Source organism: Acomys minous (assembly GCF_964271855.1).
Source record: "Acomys minous genome assembly, chromosome: 6".
Classification (NCBI taxonomy): Eukaryota; Metazoa; Chordata; class Mammalia; order Rodentia; family Muridae; genus Acomys; species Acomys minous.
In genome coordinates this window covers 76,490,083-76,506,235 of record NC_140487.1, presented here as the reverse complement: position 1 = coordinate 76,506,235, position 16,153 = coordinate 76,490,083, and the positions used below count along the sequence as shown (strand labels likewise).

Below are 16,153 nucleotides of genomic sequence, written 5' to 3'. Positions count from 1 at the left end.
ACTGGAATGAATGAGTGTTTATTTTCTATTAATAAAAACAAACTGTGACAAAAATGGATTCTGGCTTCCCCTCCCCCTCCTGGGATAAAAGTTTCCAACATTGCCAAGAGTTTTCACACATTAAATAAAAGCATATGATGAAGCTAAGCAGCTGCAGAGTAGCATACATAGTATCCGATTTTCAGCGTCACTTAAAGCTGCACTGTCGTACCCAAGCTGAGCAAGTAAGACAGTAAGAAGGGAAGAGACACTAAAATCCATGCACAAAGACAAATATTTGCTTGATCTGCTGGCTCAGGGCCAAACATTGGATTTGCTTCTTCAAGGTCATTATTAATCTTTAAGTATGGTTCTGGGACATTCATGCCACTAGCCTAAAAACCACCAATAGGGAGGGCACAGCCACATCATCTTTCCCAGCAAAAGCTTATCCCACAGAAGCCAAGATAACATCTACAGGTGCTCTCTCTGTGCTTCTCACAGTCACCTGCATGGTCACTCCATCTGCTAAGGCCAGCCTGGACCGCACCAGTAAGTCATAGCCACCTCTGTATATGCCTGAGAGAAAAAAGTTAGGAAAAGTATATTAAGAACTTCAAATAAGCTCTGACTAATTTATCATGTTTTAACTGAACCTCCTTTCTGTTGTTTCAGTTTAGCTTTTATAGAAATTTACAGGAAATAAGTCCTACAGACAATCCTAATTTTCAAATGTTAAAACCAGGTACATAGAAGGTATATAGTAACAGTGACTTGGTGCATTCAGGTAGCAGTAGCTGGGGGTGACACTGGCACCTGTTAGAGATTTAAGTGCGTGCGCCTCCTAAAAGAGTAACTTAAGGAGAACCTGTGCAGTCAGTTACTCTTTTGGTTTCAAACTGTTACATGATGAGACGACAGACAACAGCAGGGCTGGGCGGCCTAGCCACACCCCTTCCTTTTACGTTCTGCTACGGACTCTTAAGTAAGGGAAGGACTCTTAAGTAAGGGAAAGCTGACCGATCCCCAGAGCCTCTTACCTGCCAGGTAGAGGGAATGGGAGTTCTTATTCTCCGGGACTTTATCTGATCGCTCACATGGCTGCATGCCCAGAAATGTGATGATGTTGTTGACAGCCTCTGTTGAGAAAGTTGATGTAACAAGTATGGAGAGAGTTCAGCAGAGCGCCTGCCTCGGCCCCAGCGTGTCCCAGGAGCTTCGCGTGGACAGAGCTGCAGATGGGGACGGAGGCTACTAGCCTAGAAAATGGCTGGCGTGGTCAAATGGTGAAGGCAGGTACCTGGTTTAGAGTATACTTACGAGTATACTCAGCAGAAAGGAGTTCTTTTGGACTACATGTATGCTTCCTGGGTTTTATCCTGGTCCCAGGCAGCCAAACTCTTCTTACCTTCGAGGGTTTTTGTAGAGCTCAGGGCAAAGGTCTCTTCTTTCTCAAAGGCGTCTCCAACATCCTCCCAGGCAGCAGCAAAGTTAGGTTTTAGTACCTTCTGAATATGGTCAGACACAGTCACTTCAAGATCTTCCAGCTAGTGGGCAATAAGCAGGGGTCAGTAAAGAAAAGTCCTTTGAGTCTACAACAAAAATAGAAGGGCCTGACCACTCACCATTATGTCTACAAGCCACGCAAGAGGCCCGAGAGAGGCCTCTTCCCCACTGCTGTGGTCTGGGTGAGCCTGAGGCTATCTGCAGGTTCTAGTACAGTGGAGCAAGAGCCAAGTGTAGGTTACGTGCTAGTGGCCCTGAGGTGCACAGCAGTCACATTGCCACACTCTGAGTTGAGGCCATTCAGCACCTTCTAAATGTGACACTCTTAACCCTTTCTGTCAAAGTCCAGGACTTGCCAATATTCGAACCAACTAAATAAAAAGTTGCTGAAGGAGAACCAAAACTAACTTTATGAGTAAACTAAGTCATATTAAAAATGATGTTATTATTTCTTAGTTATTCCCGTTGTGGGGGTGGGGTGGGCACTGAATTTCTAGGCTTTAGTTGTAACATAGTTCATTTACATTTTCCCTGGCATGACAGCTTCATTACGGAGAGGGTTAGGCTAGGCCCCAGGAGTTTTGTCAGTTGTTTCTAGAGAAATGCTCTTGTGACTGAAGTCATTTACTGTTGCAGAGGGGTCAGGGTCTCTGCAGGGAAGACTCACCACATATTCATCATCATATCCATCTTCATCTGGAACTCCAGTGTTAGGGTCACAGTCCCGGACTGTAAACTTCATGGTACAGCTAAAGGTGCCTGCAACTGGAGGGAACAGCAGGCAAGCCCACATGAGTGGGCACGGAGAGCACACTTTCACAGTTACCGAGGAAGTACCACCTGCGTTCAGCACTATGCTCCACATTTTCAGGTGTTAACACACGCACACATGCCTGTTCTAAGGTAGTTAAATAGTTCTTGAAGCAAGCAGCTTGCAAGCTGGTCAAAAGTTAGTTTCACAAAGCGTGGTTTGAAAATATTTCTGTACTGTGGACTAGAGTACACAGAAGAGATGACTTGAGCACAATGCTGTTGTATTGATGTGTATTTTGGGGGAACTTTTGTGTCATGTTTCTCAAAGGGCCAATATTTTGAAAATTAGAAGCACCATTCACTGGTCTAACACACAACAGCAGCAACTATTGACAGCAAAGCGTACAGATCATCAGGTCACCACAGAGCAAGGACATGGCCTCAATGCTGTCTTTAGACTGTGAACTGAGCCGGGTGTACAGAACACCACAATAAGCTGCTCCAAGTCACTTTTCCACTGCAGTAAGGAGGTGAAAGTCATGTTTTACTATTGATAAAAGTCTGTTTCATAATGGAAAAGCAAATAGGCACTGTATGTTTCAGATGACTGACAGAATTAAGTAAGAAATGAATAATAAAAATGGACACAATTTTGGAAAGTGAAGTTTCTACACAGTTTGAAGGAGAGAATTTGGCCAGCATGGGTGGAGGAAAAGGTGTCTATAGTCTAATCAGGGATCTAGAAAAGGCTCACACATAAACAAAATACTAGAAATTGGAGCATTAGAAAACTATTATGGGGTGTGAGCAAGAGAAGAAAGGAGACTCAAATACATAATAGTACGGGCAACAGGAGGTTCTTGTTTAGTCTTTCATCATGCCATCCACCCATCCACCCATCCACCCATCCACCCATCCACCCATCCACCCACCCATCCACCCATCCACCCATCCACCCATCCACCCACCCATCCACCCATCCATCTATCCACCCATCCACCCATCCACCCATCCACTTCTCCCTCTCCCTCCCTCAGACAATTAATATATTTGATAACTCTATTGATGACACTACAATTCAATGCCATAGATCTTTTAGTAAAAGTTTTAATAGTGCTATGTGAAATTGCTTGGGGGTAAATTAAAGAGACAAAATGACTGGCAAACAACTAGATCACGGGCTGGGGCAGACTACCTGGATTTTATGTAGTGAACAAGAGAGAAGGCATTTGCAAGTACTAAGGATGCGACACAGGAATGGACTGAGGAGGAGTGTGCAGTTGTCACTACATGATTTGGTTGATGTCATGAAGACTTGCAGGGAGTCTGCCCAGGGCTACACTGATGCATCAGCATCGCTAGAGAAGACAGACACTGGGAGATAAGAGGCAGTCAGGGGCCCTGCCAGGGCAAGAGCACAGCTTTACTATCACAAAGATTACAGCCTTATCAAGCAGGAGAGGCAAAATCTGAAAGGACAAAACAAAACCTGTAGACCTTGTTAAAAGAGGCTTAGAAATGAGGTATGTTTGTAAGGAATTGCTAAGAACGAGAGCCAGCTGCTCAGGAGATCAGTGGGAAAAGAATACAGCCGTGGAAGCTCAGTGCTGGAAGCTAAGTAGGGAGAGGGGTGTTAAGTTGGGCTGGGTACATCTAGACGCACATGGCCGAGTGAAGAGCTGGACAAGGTAACCACTGTGAGGAAGACTAAGGCAAACTAAAGAGGGCTACAGAGCTGAAGAGATCTCTAGGTGGTTGAAGAAGAAGGTGTGCGTGCGTGTGCCAAGAGAGCAAAAATTAGAGAGGGTTCAAGGAAACAGGCTCCCTGCAGCAATACAGATAGGTCTAGACTGAGCTGAGAGCAGATACAGTACACAGGGAATTAAAGGAGGAAGAAGGTGTAAAGCAGTGAATGTTGTTTAAAAAACAAACAAACAAAACAAAACAAAAACCCCAACACAAAAAAAAGCCCCCAAAAACCTGATGGGTGTGTACCTAGCAGACAGTGCTGAACTTATGGGAATGTTGTAGCCATGAGAGGAGGGGTGCTGAGATTCAGGCTTTTCTCTAAATTAGAGGAGGAACAACAGCACAGGGCACTCAGATATAGAAGCCAGCATAAGGAATGACAGACATCAAGTGAAAGCCGTGACTGTATTCTTAGGTGCCAGATCAGCAGGCAGTGAAAATGAGAGGGCAGACTGGAAGCAAAGACGGTGTAGACCAAAGGCCTCCAAGGCAAAGTCCAGGCGGAGCCCAGTGTCCATCTAATTGGTCACATTTGGGCATTGAGGCCATGGCACAGTCTGAGGAGGACAGACCTGAGAAGGAAATGTTGGAGGGAAACTGGGCGGTCTGGTCATTAAGGAAGGGAAAGTTTATAAGGACTGAGATGCCAGAGTGCTGACAGAGAGTGACAGCTGACAACTTCATAAAGATGCTAGCATTGCTGAGTGGAGGGTGTGGGCAGGGAGCGTGTTTCCAGAATAGGTTACTGTTAAAAGATGGAGAATGAGTGAAGATTATAGGCAAATACATCTGAAGAATTCTATATTCATGTTGAATATAGTGGGTTAGAAATGGAAAGGTTGACAGATAGTTAAGATAGTACAGATTATTGCATAGTGTGCTATTATTAAAATCGCTGATATGCTTTGTGGAGCCTGGCTGACAGAGAATGACACAATCCCCACGGAGCCTTGTATGAAAGTATCACAGAGAAGACAGGCTGGAATCTGAGGAAGGAGAAAGAAAGTAGCATTTGGAGTAGAAGGACAGAGTGAGTACAGAGGGCAGGTAGGGAAGGCATTATAAAGGGCCAGAATGAGGCATGCTTAAGAAAAAAAAAAAAAAGAGTTGAATTTGCAGTAGAGAATTGTTTTATGCCACAATGCAACCACAGATGGAGAGAAGAATGTGGCTAGGAAACTGCAATGAAGGGTATCATCTGGTCATCTCCCCGCGAATGGCATCTGAAGCACCAGTAAGACCAGTAGACTTAAGGGTCAAGGAATATATAAGTGGGATGGATCTGAGCCATGGGCAATTCCAAGGTTCCTCTGAAAGTGTGGGGGGAGGAGATGAAAGAAAAGACTGTTGAATCCCTAAGGACAGAAAGGGGTAAAAGCAATTATATAGTTAACACAAATGTCAGTGTCTAAGGCCAAACAAAATGAAGAGCCACAGGAAAGATGGGAGCATTTGAATGCTAGCAAGTATTGAAGGTTATGATGCCATAAGGAGAAGAGAGACAGGCAAGTGTACTATCTTAAGGAGAGTGCCATGGACAGATAGGTTATAGCATTTCCCAGAATGGCTTAAGAATGTAGTTCTCAGGCTAGATGTTGGATCTTAAAGCCAGACTTAGGAAATGTCGTTTGCAGTGGGAGAAGCATAAGGGCATTAAGGGATGGGGGCTTTGGTGAGAATTGTAACTCAAAGGATCAGGAAGAGATGGATGACGGTCAACCTTGATAAAAGGACACCGAGACACTGCCTAGTTGGCCCATAGAATGGATGAGTAATGCTGGGAGAGAGTGGCTGAAGGGTATGATGGGAACCCAATTCCAAAGTAACATTTCATTTTTATTCCCAAAGGGAAGTGGGGGATGAACATACGCACAATGAAGGCAGGGAGTGCAAGCTGTGCTGTGCAGCGCGCTGCACTGACGTTCCTCTTCTGCATGAGGGGCTTCTGTTGTGAAGAGGGCGATGCACTAGAGAGAAGTCTTGTTCCAGAGGAGGCCCAGGCCACCCGGATGGACATGGGCTTTCCACATGGGGTGGGTGGGTGACACTGTTTTTGGAAAAGAGGGTGAAGAGGAAAGGAATGGGAAAATGGCAGATGAAAATAAAGGCAGGTACTGGCTGGAAGGAGAAGGCCCTTTATTTGGGCCAAAAGAGAGATTAAGGCCCTGGAGGACCTGTGCAACCTAGAGAGTAGCTCTTAGGCGGCTTGGTAATGAGAGACCACGAAGCCATAGGGCTTTCTAGAAGTAAGCTCAGATTTCAATGGTGTGTGTGTGTGTGCTTGGGAAAGAGAACAGGAAGTAGGGTGGGGCACCCCTGCTCCTCATGCCTGTGAACTTTCTGACTGAAGGGCTGGATGGAGGGAAAGGCAAAGACAGCATTTCTTACACATGTGGCAAGTCTAGTCTCTCCTGGTCGCACACCTACTGAATCAGAAATTAAGAGGGCTCAGCAGGTTGAGTGAGGTGTGCAGAATGTTTAAGATATGCTATGGAGAGACAGCTAAGTGTGGGGTTGGACAGGTTTGGGTGGTGTTAAGGAATCTAGTACAAGTATCTGAAAGTGAGAGAAGTGAGAAGCAATCAGGAAAACATATAGATGGGGGGGCACTTGAGTGGAGTTAAAATACATGAGTTGAGGTTGGTTTACAACTCTAAGGTACAGGGTATCAAATGTGACAGGCCAGAATGAGAAATGCAAGTGTCACTAGCTCTGCAGCACACAGTTGAAAACAGTTTGCATGTGAAGTTCTTGGACAGACAGACAGACGCACGCACGCACGCACGCACGCACACATGCACTCCACCCCACCATGTCTTTAGGAAGCTTGGTACCAGTGAGTGACACTCAGATGCTAATGTTGACTCCTTGTACACATGCCTGTTTGGTGTGACATAGTTTTGTTATGGCCATAGTATTTCATTAGTAGGCTCACTTTCTATTATCAAGGACCTTAAAAAAAATGCTGTGAAATATTCCTGTCATCTTCCTAATAATGTGGGCAAGATAAGAAACTCATCAACTGGTAAGTAAGCATTTCCAAAATATTTCTTATTTATACTGTATGTATTTAGTGTGTAAGGTGTAACAACTTGTTATTTATGTGTTAAAAACATCACTGTTCCCTGCTATAGTGTCTCCTACCGAAAGTTGCATTTAAAAATAATTAGACAATTGTCCTTAGACATGGTTTATATTTAAAACATTCTTAAAAGTTTCATGAGCATATTCATGACAGTTGTGAAAATGTGCTTTTTTTTTTGTTCCCCCCAAATGGAGCTGGATGAAAGCTTTTTCAGACTCAGAATGCATTGTATTTATTACAGAAAGCACTGGGTGTGGTAGGGGTGGGAGATGGTAATTGGTGGTATTTACAAAGCAGCTGGGTCAGAAAGATGGTGGCATAGGGAGGTGGTGCTTAAAAGAAGGAAGAAGATGGAGTGGTAACTGCCAACAGGCCACAGGAGGGGTAGTGTTCAGGAAAGTGTGTGTGCAAAGAAGGGTCAGTTGATAGAAAAGTTAGAGAGAGAGAGAGAGAGAGAGAGAGAGAGAGAGAGTGTGTGTGTGTGTGTGTGTGTGTGTGTGTGTGTGTGTGTGTGTGTTGCATACCTTCAATCCCAGCACTCAGGAGGCAGAGGCAGGTGGCCCTGAGTTTAAGGCCAGGGATAAGCAGAGAAACAGACAGATGATGACAGAAACCGAAGGAAAAGGATGACATGGGAAAGAAGCACGTGGCTGATAATCATGCCCTGCAAAGTGAGAGGGACCCAAATGAAAGAGAGCATATCCATGCCTAGAAAGCATGCTTAGAAAGATGTGAGAAAGCAGCTACAGAAGGAGGTGAGAGGGGAAGAAAAGACTTACAGAATGGGCAAGCCCACATGTGGGTCTAAAGTGCGCCCTAAGAAAACCGATAAATGAGATGAAAACCTCTTTAAGAGGTAATGGAGAGAAGAGAGGAGCAGAGGACAAGGGATGTCCATGGAGTGAGAGTCCTGAGTGTGACCACACGAGTGTGCTCTCCAGGCACGTGCTCTCAGGAAGCACTCCTGCACACAGGGGCTTGTGACTTTGAAGACAGAATAGAGAATGCTGTCTGAGAATAAAAGTTATTCAACTGCTGAGAAAAGTGTTAGGAGTGTGAGCACCTTTTATATATAAGCTCACAAAAAGGTCACTTTACAACCTAGATCTTATGGGAAGGCTCATTTAAAAGAGCTTGAGTATACAGTGGCAAAATAAAGAATGGAAGGAAAAGTTAGAAACATTTTGTGGGGGCCTTAGGGGAGGAGATGAAGGAAATGAGGAAAAGCGGCTTGGATGAGATTTTCAGGTTTCTTTCAGAGTTGGGAAAAGTTGAGTACGAAGCATAAAATTGCAAACTAGACCAAGGTGTGTGCAAAGGAAGTAAATTTAAATATACAAGGAAAAATAGATCGTGGTCTTCTAAAAGAGCAATTTTTAAAAAGTAGAAATAAGATAAAATATCAACCATACTGTGCCAACTGTGGTTGGATTAGGCTGTGTGTGAAGAGTGACCAGGGAGAGGAAGAACCTGGGCTGGTTCAGGGTCTGTACAAGAAGGGGCAGCACTGAGGTGCTTGAGTGAGGGTGTGTAATGGTCACCCCCAGAGAGCTAGGGGAATGGAATGGGACAGCAGAGGCCAGGGAGGATGGGGGCCATCCACAGCAGTGATTCTTAGCTGGGGTGGGGGGTGGGGGGTTTCCACCCGAGGGGGGGGCGGGCAGGGCCCCCAGGTAGCCTATCAGAACATCAAAGAGGAGCAGTGACCTGCTCACAGGCACTAACAACAGCCTCACAGACAAGATGGTTCTGATAGGCTACTGGGGGGCCATGCACCCCGGGTGAGAATCACTGGTGGAAGGGGGGATGGAGAGGGCATGGAGAAGGAAGGGTGAGCAGATGAGCCTGTGGGTCCAGGCAGAGGGAGGCATCAGTCATGACTGTCAGACTTGGGGGAAAAGGCCTTGAGTGCAGGAAGATGACAGGGAGCAACTGGATGCAGTGCAGAAGGAGGGTGTGAGGAGGGCGAGAGCTGTGTGAGGACTTGCTGTCAGGGGCAGGGAGTGCAGTGCCAACTGTGGCTCCTGCACTGAGAAAGGTGGGGCAGTGAGGCTGAGACGGGTAGTATTCAGTAATGATGAAAGTTGAGACTTGTTTTCCACGAGGAGGCAGGGAATCGGAGAAATGGAGGTCAGGGAAGGAGATGAGTGCTGACAAGGAGAAGAGATTCAGGAGCAGCAGGAGAGCAGCAGGAGCGGTGGTTAGGATGTGCAGTGCCCAGGAAGCAAGCTGTCAGTGTAGTAGTAAGTTACGGAAAAGGCAGGCGTTGGCTCTGTCAGGATGGCATGGACTCATGGAGCAGGATATGACAGGACCAGAGAGGCAGATGTCCCTTGAGAGCGTTATCAAAGTGTGACTCAAAGGGTGCAAAAGGAAGCAAAACAGGTTACAGGGAGCCACGGATGTGGAGTTCTAGACGGAATTCAAACCTGTGTCACAGGGAGTACTAGAAGGAGGGTGCTGCAAAGAGGACCAAGTGTGGTGAAGCAGTGGGCGTGGAGGACAGGTCAAGCTGAGGGCGCAGGGTTAGAGGGCTGCAGAGTGTAGGAGAGCATCACAGAGGGCATCTCAGAGAGTTTCAGATGGCATAAGGCAGAAGGAAGTACAGCAAGAGTAAGGATCAATTGGGCGGAGGAGAAAGGGGGAGGGGATGAGAAGTCTGGGAAACCATGACAACAGCATGGGAGAAGAGCTGAAGCGCTGGGTCAAAATGAGAGCGACTAGTAGAAGGAGCGAACACCAAGCTAGCAGGGAGTACAGAGAGCTCAGGGAAAGGTAACCACACCAAGAAGAGGTGGAGACAGAGAGGAGAGTGAGACAGAGACAGCAAGCTTGGGAGGGAGAGTATGGGTGGGTCAACCAGAGCAGGAAGCAGAGGTGCGGGGAGGCACCTGGAAAACTCTACGACTACCATGTTAATGAAAGACATGGTGAGATGGTAACAGCTTTGAGAGTAAGCCCCAAAGGGAGGAAACAACTGTGTCTAATGCACTAAAACTAAGACCCTAGGATGATTAAGGGTGAGATAAGACAGGGAGTAGACTCAGGCTAGCACACTAGAGACAAAGAGGCTGGTGACATGGCAGCAGTGGGAATCCTAGGAAGGGAGCAGACAAAGGGAGGATGCCTGGCTCCATAGTCACGGGAAGGTGGCAGAGAAGTGAAGTATACGCTAACGTATAAGCACCATCTTTCAGGTGAAATGCCAGGGACGATGAGACAGGGGTTATTTGTATCCACATAGAAAGAAAGCCACTAGAATTTGCCTGCCATGAAAAGGCAGCAGATGGAGTATTTGTTAGGTGAAAGAGGTGATTGGAAAGACAGCACTTGGAAGGCACATAAAAGTAAATCAGGAATTTGTAGAGGGTCAGTCTTGAACATAGCTGGCTAGGAAAAGGAGAGGCAGAATCTAAAGTTTCCATATGGAGGTTTGCAGGTATCAGGAGACAAGTCAGCATCAATGTCAAACCACAAGGGCACAGCAGGGAAGGACACCCATAGCTCAGGCATTTGCAAAGTGGCAAACTTAAGAAAATATGGCACAAAGGGCCACAGTGACTTCTTTTAGATCCAGAAAATGGAACAGTGTTTGCACAAGTAGTGAGTTGCACAGATAGGACTGGCAGGTAATCTCAGGAACAGAGAGATAGACCTATGAACACCAAGTCCAGAATGTGGGTTAAGAAAGGCCTGCAAATGGTGGAGAAGCATCTGCTGACCAATGCTGAGAAGACATCTCGCAGGGTTGCCTAGATCCATTTTTCCCCTTCGCAGGGTGGCCAGACGTCTGTCCTGGCTGACACAGAAGGCGCGCTGGGGTGGGAAGTTGATGCTGGAGCACTGGGCATTGTGGTGTAGTACTGAGAGGGTAAAGAAGGTAGACAAATGGCAGAGCAGGAGAAAAACAGGCTCTAGGAGTAGATGGCTTTGGAGCTGTGTGTGGGTCAGCTGATGCAGAGGGGAAGTAGTGCTCACACAGGAGGAGGGTCCTCACGCCCCGGGGTGGGGAGTGTGAAGGTGGTGCACCAGGGCTGACAGCAGAAAGAGCGAGCTGCACATGCTGTGATCTATGGGGTGGGGGAATGGAAATGAAGGGAAGAAAGGAGACAAAGGGCGTGGGAACCTGCGTCATGGGATGGGAAGAAAGAGGTGGAATTATTTATTAGTAAGGGAGATATAGGTAAAGGCAGCCGAGAAAAAGAGGTGGGAATCCATGGAAAAACTGGTAGTGAAAGTTCCTGAAGAGACAGTGGGATAAGGAGAAGAGGAAAAGGGGCTGAGCAGTGAAAGTGGGTTAAAAAAGTGAATTGATCCCCATGAAGAAATAAGGAGTGGCTACAAAGAAGCAGATCAGAGGACTATGGTCTAGATCTGAGGCACGGATCCTTGTTCTGGCTAAGAAAGAGAAGCCAGCAAGAACATATGTGGGAAGAGAAAGAAAGAGAGGCCAGCTGTAGAAGGGCAGATGGGAATGAGGCACTAGGTTGGACAGATAGCATAGAGCATGGTAGAAGTGGCACAGGCTATGTAGCAACACAGAGACAGCCTGGACCAGGGAGGAGGTGGTGGTCACAAGGTTAGAGTGAAGGCAAGTACACCATAACCGAATGGGGTGGTGGGAGTGAGTCACTCCCAGATAGCGAGGGACACAGAATGGGACAGCAAAGGCCAGGGACGGAGGAGGGGCCATCCACAGCAGTGATTCTTAACTGGGGGTGGGGGGTGGGGGGATTCCACCCAATGGGGGGGGCGGGCAGGGCCCCCAGGTAGCCTATCAGAACATCAGAGAGGAGCAGTGACCTGCTCACAGACAAGATGGTTCTGATAGGCTACTGGGGGGCCAGCACCCCGGGTGAGAATCACTGGTGGAAGGGGAGGGGGATGGGGAGGGCATGGAGAAGGAAGGGTGAGCAGATGAGCCTGTGGGTCCAGGCAGAGGGAGGCATCAGTCATGACTGTCAGACTATGGTGAGAGCTGGGTGTGGGATTCTTGTCAGGGGCAGGGAGTGCAGTGCTTACTGTGGCTCCTGCTGAGGATTGAGCTGGGGCAGTGAGGCTGATGGAGATGGACGGTACAGAGATGACGGGGGGTTGTGCGCTAATTGTACATGGGGGAGGCAGGCAGGAGAACTCAGGGAAGGAAATGAATGCTGAAGGAAAAGGAGTCAGGGACTAGAGTGCCCAGGAAGAGAAGTGCCATCCCACTAGTGGACCAGAGTGACGTGGGCATCCCTGTGTGGGAATGGAGTACCCTCTGTAGGAACAGGAATAGGGTCAGAAGACAAAAGCAGGTGTGGACAGGAACATAGCAGAGAATGAAAGACCCATTTCTTCTATGTGTTTTTAGGAGATTCTGAAAGGCAACGTGATATGTCACCTCATGCTATAGAGGTAGGATGCTGGGAGGATCCCATAGTTCAGGCCACAAGGAAGCAAACTGTGAGTGCCTGGGGATGGGAGTACAGTGGTCCAGTATGACCACCAGAGAGAAAAGCCCAGAAGTAAGAGGTTAGATGTTTTCAACTTAAGGGAGATCGTGATAAGTAAGATGCCCCATGAAAGAATGAAATCAAAGAGCCCAGCATGTTGAGAGGATTAAGGGGGCATTGCATCCAGGGAGACATGGCAAACACCATTGGGGGTGGGAATGAATAGGGAACATGCAGAAACTTGTTATTAATGCAGACAAAGCACAAAGGAAGCCCAGGGAAGACAGAGAGCATGGGAGAAGAGAAATGAGAAGTGAGGAAGCAGAGGAGGCCGAAGCAGTCAGGGTCCTTTACCACTGATGGGCATATGTGAGGAAAGGCTGAGGGAAAGGTGCCAGGCACGGAACTGAATATAGTAGAAACACAGACTACTAGAGGTGAGTTTGCACAGCAGATGGACTCAGCCCTGCTGACTAGGGACAATGGTGGCAACAGTGAGGACCGGTCAGCAGCTCATAGTGAGGGAAAGGAAGACTACTGAGTCCACAGGTGGCAGAAGGAAAGGCTGGATGCTGATAGGGAAGTGGACGATTTATGTTAAACAGCAGTAGGGAGAAGCATAGGGGACACCATGCAAATTTAAAATTCATGTTCAGGGGGGAGGGAGAGGAGGAGAGAGGAGAGAGGAGAGAGAGAGGAGAGAGGAGAGAGGAGAGAGGAGAGAGGAGAGAGAAGAGAGAGAGAGAGAGAGAGAGAGAGAGAGAGAGAGAGAGACACACACACACACACACACACACACACACACACACACACACACACCAGTAGGGCTGCCATGGGAGAGTGGCAAGTATGAGTCAAGGTGCATCAGAGGAGTTGATAGGACAAAAAAGAGGGGTCAGTTCAGGGAAGATGTAATGATCTTGTGTGGTGGTTTTAGAAAAGCAAATGGGTCACTATCCAAAAGAGGAAGTGTTGATGTAAAGCTCCCCCCCCAAATGGGGGCACAGGCAGATCTCAGGGGACAGGCTGGTAGGACTCAGAGTGTCAGTGTCAAGCCTTAGAGAAGAGGAGAGAAGCAAACTCCAAGTGCTCGCAGAATGGGGCCCTTAGGAAAAAGTAAACAGGTCAAAGTGACTTGGATTAGTTAGAAGAAATCAACTGACATGCACTTTGTGACAGTTCCTGAGCAGATGGCACTGGGAGGCAACCTCAGGGACCCGGCAGTGGACTCGAGTGGAAAGAAGCGAGCATGTGGGTAGGTACAGGATGCATGCAGATGGTGGAGGCACAGCTGGGCACCAGTGCGGAGCAGCCACTTCGCAGTGACCACTAAACCTGTGCTTCTGCCGTTCAAGACTGGCTGAGAGGAGAGGTGCACTGTACAACAGAGAGACTGTGCGGGGACAGGAGATCAGTGGAGCCTTGATGCAGGGGACCTTCTAATCTCATTAGGTTTGTAGGGTTATTTTGAGAAAGTAAAGAAAGCAGGTAATATTTTTGCAGGATACAGCAAGACTTTGAGGCTTAGGAGTCAAAGGACAAGACATGAAGGGAAATAGGATGAAGACTGGTTGACAGAAAGACTTCAAAACTGAATGAGTGTAGTCTTATAATGTAGTGGGACCAAAGGAGAAAAAGGAAACCAGAGTGACCTGGACTACAGGATTGACAGTGGGAAGGCGCTGCCGCTAACACTGGCGCACTGCCGCTCTTTGGGAAAGGATCCCGGTACATTAGAAACAACAGCGGAGGGGAAGCTTGAAAGGAAACAGGGTGCAGACTTTTGAGGACCCCAGTGACCATAATGGAAAGAGAAATATCCCCTCCCCCTGAAAACCCAAATCATTGCAGTGGTGAAGAAATGCAATCTCAGTGTCACGTGAAGCCAGAATTAATGGGCTGTCCAGATGAGTGACAGCCATTGACTACAGAGGAGAAGGTGTTAGGGTGAGGATGGAGAGAGGCTGCGAGCAGGTCTAGGAAGAGAAGACTCCATGGAGAACAGAGCAGGGGAGGGGATGAAGTGGCAGACACTAACTAGTTGAGACAAGTACAAACTTCAGAGAAATGGGAGGATGAATTCTGTAATGCAGTTGTCTGAGGAGGAACAGGTTAGAAAGAGAAAGATGGAAAGTAAAATGTGACTACAGGACAATGACGCAGTCACTTATTGAAGACAAGTGACACAAAAGCACCCAGGGAGGATGGAGAACAAGAGCAGGGTGGAAGGGAGACAGGCTGGGACCCAAGACAAGAGAGATGGGAGAGTGGGAATGAAGGCGCTTGGAGGACTCATCCAGCCTTCAAGGCTGGGCATGGGAAGGGAAAGAGGAAAACGTTCTCTTAAAAGTGTTGAATGTGCTTAGATACTGCAACTTTAGGTCACGCTCTGTTACAGATTTGTTAGGGATGGGTAGCTGGTGGGGATGGTTGGGTGGCTAGGGTGAGGTTTATTTTCAGATGAAATAGATTGGCTAGGAAGAGGGGTGGGGACGAGGGCTGAGATTAGTGGGACTGAACATGGGGAAATGAGGTGGGTAGGTTGAGGAGATACAACCCAGGATGCAGGTACTGAGCTTAGCCCACAGAAGATTCCATAGAAGTACAGAGATCAATAAATACAGGCTGGCGATTAAGCTGAGTTTACTAAAAGACAGAGTTAGCAGCAACAGTGAGGGGGTGCGAAGGACAGCAATGGCAACATGCTGCTCTGTAGCACAGGACAGGTGTGACAATAGTGATGTTCTGCCCAGACTCGTTGTGATACTGTCAAGAAGAGGGAGAATCAGAAGTGTTGAGGGTATAATAAACAAACCTAAGGAGCAGGTTAAAGTAAAAACTATTGTCAGAATGCCTGAAAGTCATATTGGTGGGAGTTACGAGGAATGGGGAATATGTTTGTTTAAAGAGCCCTCTTATACAAATCAGGCTCAGGGCACATTGTGTGTGAAGAGTGAACATGGAGAGGAAGAACTTGGGCTGGTTCAGGGTCTGTACAAGAAGGGGCAGCACTGAGGTGCTTGAGTGAGGGTGTGTAATGGTCACCCCCAGAGAGCTAGGGGAATGGAATGGGACAGCAGAGGCCAGGGAGGATGGGGGCCATCCACAGCAGTGATTCTTAGCTGGGGTGGGGGGTGGGGGGTTTCCACCCGAGGGGGGGGCGGGCAGGGCCCCCAGGTAGCCTATCAGAACATCAAAGAGGAGCAGTGACCTGCTCACAGGCACTAACAACAGCCTCACAGACAAGATGGTTCTGATAGGCTACTGGGGGGCCATGCACCCCGGGTGAGAATCACTGGTGGAAGGGGGGATGGAGAGGGCATGGAGAAGGAAGGGTGAGCAGATGAGCCTGTGGGTCCAGGCAGAGGGAGGCATCAGTCATGGGGGAAAAGGCCTTGAGTGCAGGAGGATGACAGGGAGCAACTGGATGCAGTGCAGAAGGAGGGTGTGAGGAGGGCGAGAGCTGTGTGAGGACTTGCTGTCAGGGGCAGGGAGTGCAGTGCCAACTGTGGCTCCTGCACTGAGAAAGGTGGGTACTGAGTATGTGGCTGCCTGCCTATGGGGAACAGGAACAGAGGAACATGGAGTCATCTGTGCAGGGGAGCTTGTGGAAGCAGATGATTGCTGAGGCAGGATGGTGACTCAGGGA

General features: G+C 47.9%; 1 protein-coding gene across 1 annotated transcript in view; it reads right to left on the bottom strand.

Annotated features, from left to right (window-relative positions):
* Nucleotides 1-2: 2 nt before the first annotated feature.
* Nucleotides 3-16,153, bottom strand: part of COPG2 (COPI coat complex subunit gamma 2) — a 118,390-nt gene continuing 102,239 nt past the window's right edge. Inside the window, exons 21-24 of the mRNA XM_084786345.1 lie at nucleotides 2,153-2,250; nucleotides 1,388-1,526; nucleotides 1,020-1,118; nucleotides 3-558 (exon numbers count right to left, since the gene is read on the bottom strand). Coding sequence (XP_084642471.1) covers nucleotides 428-558; nucleotides 1,020-1,118; nucleotides 1,388-1,526; nucleotides 2,153-2,250 — 467 coding nt within the window. The 3' untranslated portion in view covers nucleotides 3-427. The remainder of the gene's footprint in view (nucleotides 559-1,019; nucleotides 1,119-1,387; nucleotides 1,527-2,152; nucleotides 2,251-16,153) is intronic.